General features: G+C 41.3%; 1 protein-coding gene across 1 annotated transcript; it reads left to right on the top strand.

Annotated features, from left to right (window-relative positions):
* The first annotated feature begins 502 nt into the window (after positions 1-502).
* On the top strand, positions 503-2,622 carry gdf3 (growth differentiation factor 3). The gene is made up of 2 exons (XM_020633966.3): positions 503-863; positions 1,565-2,622. Exons 1-2 carry the CDS (start codon positions 563-565, stop codon positions 2,413-2,415), a joined length of 1,152 nt encoding a protein of 383 aa, XP_020489622.2. The 5' UTR covers positions 503-562; the 3' UTR covers positions 2,416-2,622.
* The last annotated feature ends 4,544 nt before the right edge of the window (positions 2,623-7,166 follow it).

The raw sequence follows: 7,166 nt of genomic DNA, 5'->3' as shown, positions 1-7,166 counted from the left end.
TGAATGCATTTTATGAGCATCAGTGTCATTTCTGATATCACCACAGGGGGGTGCCAACGTGAAAGTGGAGTGATAGGCTACTGATGCTGCGTTTGACCTCTTGTGATTTTAAATGTAGGCTATTTGTAATGGTCTTGAGTGGCAAAAAAAAAAAAAGTGATTGAAATATATTGTCAATGTATATTGTCATTCTCAAACCCGTGGATGACAAAGTGGACATATGTAAAAGCCTTTATATTTTTTCAAATGCATTTTGCCTAAAACTCTCTGGTTTGATGAAAACCTTACTGTCTAAACTTTAGAATAGGCCTTCACATAGGCCTACATCTGTAGCCTAGGCTTTTTTAGTATTAAATAATGTAATATGTTTTTATGGCTGGAGTTGAGGACCTGATCTAGAACTTTTTAGTCTATGGTCTAGAATCAGTTTCTATCCCCGCCCCCCCTCACCTTATCTCTCATTAACATAGACTAATGACGCAGCTGCTCAGCGGGAGGTCTCTCACGTTAAAAACAAACGTCTCAGGTGAGAAACCAACAGACCTGAGTACTACAACCAAACATGAGGCCTAGCCTGGCTCCTCTGCTGCTGCTGCTGCTGCTGTTAGCGGTGTGTTTCCCCGCTGTGTGTGCTCTCTCACATGTGGAGGAGTTGAAGAGCCAGGAGCGGCTCTTCCTCAGCTCCCTCGGCCTCTCCGGTCGACCCCGGCCCGCGGGAGGCCTGCAGCCCCGGCGTCACGTCCCCTCCGCGCTGTGGAAGATGTTCCGGAGGTCAGAGAACACTCAGGCCCAGGAGAGCGACCCCTGCACGGTGTCTGAGTACGGAGTCCGCGGCAACATCATCCGATACGTGCAGGACCAAGGTAGACAGAGAGGGTCGTTGAATTGAGTGTCTTTCCACTTATATCTGCTCTTTCTATCTATTCTTTTTATATTTTAAGTTAAGTTTAAGCTTTAAGTTGTATTTAAATTGACACTTTATATTTAGGTTAAAATGTTTCGTCTACCTGCACTGTTGTTACTTTACTGCTCTGTGTGCTTTTGAACAGCACCCCAGGGAAAAATACTTAATTTTTTAATTGAATTGAATGTTGATTGGATTGTAGAGGCCCAGATTGTTGAGATACAGGTCTCAAAATGTACTCAATTAATCATTTAAAAAGAAGATGGTTACCAGCCTCATCATACACAAAACTGATGTCTTTATTCTACTTATCTGAACATTTTTTTTCGACTTCTAAAACAAAAAAAAGACGGATAGGAACAATGTATTTATCCATGACTTTGTGCCAAACCAAAAGTCCAGAATACTTGAAATGAAAGGTTTTATGTACAACCTCTGTTTTATAGAAACACCCCTCTCAAAGTAAGCTGCAGACATGCTTTAGTAAAACTCCGCTGTATGTTAAAATGCAGAGTACAACCTCAGTGTGTGCTTGGGAAAAATAATTGGACAAATAATTCTTCTTCATGATTTGGGTTATTATGCATCCCATGTCTGCTTAAATAAAAAGCTCTTACATGTTTGTGTTAAATTGCTCCTCTCCCCCTTGGTGTGTTGCAGGCAGGCTGGTGTCTGGTTGGAGCAGCTGTCAGCTCTGTGTGGAGAAGCAGCTCTTCTTCAACATGTCGGTGCTGCAGCCTGTGGAGCTGCTGTCCCTGGCTCAGCTGGAGATCAAGTTCCACTGGAAAGCCTTCAGCCCTGCTGAGCTGCTGCAGGGGCCCCGGGCCCTCAGCGTGTCTCTGTACAAAGTGATCCGAGCCACGCTGAGGGGGGCCAACCCTCAGGCCAACCGCAGACTCCTGCTGTCCCAGTCGGTGCAGCTGCAGCCCCACCCGGCCTCCATCACTCTGGACCTCACCCCGCTGGCTGAGAGCTGGAGAAAAGCGGGACGCAACTACGGTTTGTTGCTAGAGCTGCTTCCTCTCAGCGCGCACCCAGACCAACTGCTCTCTTTTCACCCTGGGAACTCTCTGCCACTGGACGCAGCCTTCAACCTCCCGCTGGTCCAGGCGTCATTGGTCGCTGTGTCCCTCAACCCCCACCAGTGTCGCTCCCGACAGAGACGAAGTGCAGTCCACCTCCCCGTCACGCCCAGCAATGTGTGCAAAGCCCGCCGCCTCTTCATCGACTTCAAAGACGTCGGCTGGCAGGACTGGATCATCGCTCCGCAGGGATACATGGCCAACTACTGCAACGGCGAGTGTCCGTTCCCGCTAAGCGAGAGTCTGAACGGCACCAACCACGCCATCCTGCAGACCCTGGTGCACTCCCTAGACCCACATGGCACGCCACAGCCCTGCTGCGTGCCCATCCGCCTATCCCCCATCTCCATGCTCTACTACGACAACAACGACAACGTGGTGCTGAGACATTACCAGGACATGGTGGTGGACGAGTGCGGCTGTCGATGACATTGGCCCTTGATCATTAAAAAAAAGTATTTCTTCCCATTTACATTTTCCTTGAATTCTGTTAGATAATTCTGTAATTAGGCTAACAAGGACATCAAAGATTTTAAATCATTTTAAATGTTTTTTTTTCTCAAATAAATGAAACTATGTCTTTTTAATCTGACAGCTGATGTTAATAAAATAAAGCTACACTTGGAGGAGACAGAATTTGAAAGTCAAGTTTTCCTGAGTCGCTCATTCAGGTGGTCGGATAATTAAATGACCTGAGGGGCCACTGGACAGGCTGTCTTCCCCTTTAGGACCCCTCAAACTTTTGATGGAAAAAGACTTCAGTATTTTCTAGTGGTCCCTCGTACCTACTGAAGGAAACTGCTCTTCCCGTTTAGCATAGAAATGCTGCTTAAGTGAGTGAAAGTGAAGTAGAAGTCTAGAGAGGATAAAGAAACATCTCCTTTTAAGATTTTTAAGAAAATGACTCAAAAGTTTGAGGTCTTACGGCCTCGCAGAGAAAAGTCTAATACAGAAGAATGCTTGAATATCACATTTCATACATGATGGTCATTTCTGTTATCATAAGGAGTATTATGTAAATTAAATAATTTAATGTAATTCTTTAGTATCCTCAGCGCAATTGCCATTGAGGGTTTTTTCTTTTTTAAGTTTTGCAATTTAATATTCAGTGCTTTGAAAAGATGTATAGGTTTGAGTAAATATCAAAAAGCCAACCATCCTATGGATAGAAATATTGACTTTGGCACACATTAATACCGTATGACGTGAAGAGTGTCCGCCTTCACGTGTCACGTCTCTTTCCCCGAGGTTTAAATGTCTCACTGACACAGAGCAGCAACTCTTTTTATCTACAAAAGAAGAAATTAACTCTCTTATCTCACCTTCCTGCCTGATAACACCCTCACCACCACCACACACACAGACCACTGGGGTTGCCATGACGACGGCTTGGTCGCCACAGCAACTGATAGAGACTGACAGGCTGTAGTCGTTAGTGAGAGAGACAGACAGAGAGAGAGAGAGAGAGAGAGTTTGGGGTGTGAAGAAGAGACCCACTGATCAGAGTTTGGTCGTAGTGGTAGCAGAACGTTTTCTTGGATGAGTTTTTGTAATGTTACGTTGAAAAACACGTTTTTTTTATCCTTTTTTTTTTTTTTTTTAAAGAATCTGAGGCTCTCTGTCTTTGAATCCAAGGTTGTGATAATGATATTGATCATGACTGTTAGTAGACACCCTTGAAACATCTCTCTACAAAAAATAAACCTTGTACATCTTGTCATTACTGTATAATATTACTCTGCTTCTTTTAAGAAATATTATAATCCAATTCAAACAGGATTATTTATTAAAACTGCTGCAACACTATCACTAAACCAAATGGAAATATTAAAGCTGATGGGAGAAAAATTTCAAACTAATTTCATCGATTAAACTTAGAACACAAATTTTTGGTTTCCTGATACTCTCTTGAAGTTAAACAATCATGTTTTCTTTTGTGTTTGGACAATAGCTCAATTAATTGTGTTTTGCAAAATGGGCCACCAATGGATACATTCATATTTTAAACCAGAACACGTCAGGAAAGTTCACCTCTTGGGGCAAAAGCCAGAATTTTAAGGTTTCTTATGTAGGCATTAAATATCTGGAGAAGTCATAAAAGAAATTATTTGCAACTTTTTCCTAATGGTGGTCATGTTTATGCCAACGTATAGGCCTACTGGTAATCTCCACACACAGATACCTGCATGTGAACAGAGAAATATATTTTTTAAATGCTAAATCAAATCTCGAAGCTCCTGTGAGGAATATCCCGTTTCTGTTTTTCGCCCCCTCTTGGACAAAGCAGTACCCCTTACCTTACCATTTTTGCCTGTACGTCTAAGTGTTTTCTGATGAACTTTCGTATCGGGTGTTTTAGGATTTTTTTAAACCATCTTAAGCCCTGGCATAATCATTAATCATGCACTCCCCTACTGCAGAGCTGACGCCAAGTCTGAGAGGGTTCGGTGCTTATAGACTTCAGGATGGAGACTGGGACTGAACAGTCCACTCACTTAGAAATTACATTCCAATGGATATATTCTGCCTATTTTTGGTCTATTTTTCTTAATTGACCAAATCCCCCTCAAATTTAGACCACACAAAACTTGTCCGTTGTAAACACATTATTATGAAGCTATCTGCAGATAGAGAGTTACGTTTGACAGAAGAATACAAAAGTTAACAGTTTTAATTGTCATTGATGTGGCCAAAACCTTTGGGATAAACTTGCATGCCGACAATGTGCATAGATGAAACACATGTTGAACTCTGCTATTAGTTTGATTAACTGAAATCATGAAGCACTAGTTCTCTTAATGTTGCTTCATTTCAAACACATGATTACTAAACAACATTTCTGATCTGAAAGCATTGAACTATTTCTCTTAGGGTTCTTATTTTTTTCATCTTCCTGTTTATTGTTCTGCCAATTTTCCTAATCACATTGTTTTCTCCTTCTCCTCTGATGTGTAACTTAACTGAGCAGAAACAGAAGATGAATGAAAGAGAGAAAGCGGAGACAGACAGGAAGAGGAAGCAGCCTCGAGCTGCTCAACAGTACTTTGCTGTCAAAGACAAAGTCATTTCCACTTCACCCTCTGGGGCCCTCGATACACACTCTATCTCCACCAGTCAGACTCACAGAGGCGTTTTTCTTCCTGTCTCTAAAACTAAACTCACGCTCTCTCTCCTTCTCCCAGATGAATCTTCACTCAGATAACTTTAAGATAACTGAAATTATATTCAAGCTTTAACGTCAGGGCTGAGGCCTGGGGACACAATGAGCTTCACCAACACTGTGAAAACGAGGCTCACAATCTGAAGTCTCTGTGTCTGAGAGGAGAGATTCAGGTCTGTGACACCAGTAGTTGAGCTGGATGGTGTCCATCATTTTGGTCCTGATATAAATATTTCAATATTGATTGTTTGGATTGTGATAAGAATCATTACATATAATCATTATGTCTAGAATATTAAATATTTGAATCTTGGTAGTCTCTTGACTTTTCCTTATAAGCCATCAGGAAGTTGAAATGTACAATTTATGAGTGAAACATTTCGACAGCTATCGTATTTATCCTCGTGATTTGTCACAGACCTTCATGTCCCATGGATGCATTATACCTTCCTTGACCCCCTAAAGCTCCTGGGAGGAACTCAAAAACTTTTACACCAGAACTAGTTCCTCAAAAGGTCCCTGGTTCCGGGGGGAAAATTCCTGCGGTCGAAAAGGGTCCTAGGTTTGTTTAGATTTTAGCGCCTCCTTTAGACAAAGTGGTACCCTCTCTTTGCTCATATCGTCCTGTACATGTGTAAGTAGTGTTTTTTTTAACAACATATCACTCCTCGAGAATCTTAGAAAATGTCAAAAAACATCCATCTCTGCAGTGAGTTGTTTAGCTTACCGCCTGACAGGAATGTCATTTGTTAATTATTACTATATAGAAAGACTCATCTTGTCGCTGATGGTTTTGTTTGTTTTAGTAGGTCATATAGAAGCATCAGAATACATTTAATCCTGTTTGGAAAACAGCTAAATCCCTCTGGAGCTTTTTATTTTATGCCTTTGTCTCGTGTTTAATTCTTCGGGTACCTTGATTTCAATTGGACACAACTAACTAAGTAACATTGGTAAAACGTACTGTTCATCTTTTTATGTACAGTATGGATACCTTACTCACATTTGTGTTCAATCTGTGCTTTCATGACATGAAGTTCAGATGTTTTTGGACACAAATGGACCGCTGGCTTACTTCCTCTCTAAGTTCTGCAGTTTCACTCTCCCACATGTGCACAGTCAATGAGAAATGAATAATCAATACCAGTCCAGATGGAGCCTGTGGAGCCGGTATGACTCAGCCATCCTGACTGGATGTGGCCTCTTCGTTCCGTCTGTATATCTGTCTCCTCACTCTCTGTATCGATTCATTTCTTCTCTTGGGGCCTCACAGAGGAAGAAAATGAAGGAGACCTTAATGCTGCAGCATCTCGAGTGGTATACTCAATATTTTTTTGCTTCCAGCTTTGCAGCAACAAATTCTGTTAGGCCTGATCTTATATCATCCAACATATTAAGGATGAACTGGACCAGGGATTTCGAGCTCAAGCAAAAAGTCAGAGATAGACATTTCCACTGCTCTTTTGGATGAAAGGGAGCAAAATCCTGCAGCCAGGTTCAGAAAAGAGGTGGGAAGCCTGAAAGCCAGGAAGCAATGTTAAAATATGTGCATACTTTTTTTGCCATGATGTGTCGCACTGTACTCTGGTTGCCACCATTATTTGGAGAGAAGCCTTTTTTTGTGACCAACTTTTTACAAAATGTGGAAACACATCTCTTGACTGTTTAGATTCAGCTTATTTGTGTTACACACATTTCACTTAAATGTTATTATGAACACAGAATTGTTCAATGTAAAATGCTTCACTCAGTGTGCTTGTTCTGTATTTTTTAATGATTCATCCCACTCAGCAGGATGTAAAGCTTCACCAGAAGCACAGACTGAGATCTACTGCTGACCAGTCCAGTCTATATATATATATATATATTATTATTATTTTCTAAGAGACGGCAAGCTAAATGCTGTAGCACAAATCATGGCATCTAATATTCAATCAACTTCAAGTTATTTTTAGAATAGAATAACATATTTATTTCCTATCTTTACTTCACACATAAAACAAGTAAAAAGGTGAATAAT

This window comes from Labrus bergylta, chromosome 13 (assembly GCF_963930695.1).
Source record: "Labrus bergylta chromosome 13, fLabBer1.1, whole genome shotgun sequence".
Lineage (NCBI taxonomy): Eukaryota > Metazoa > Chordata > Actinopteri > Labriformes > Labridae > Labrus > Labrus bergylta.
The sequence above is the reverse complement of the archived record's forward strand: the minus strand, read 5'-3'. Positions and strand labels throughout refer to the sequence as shown.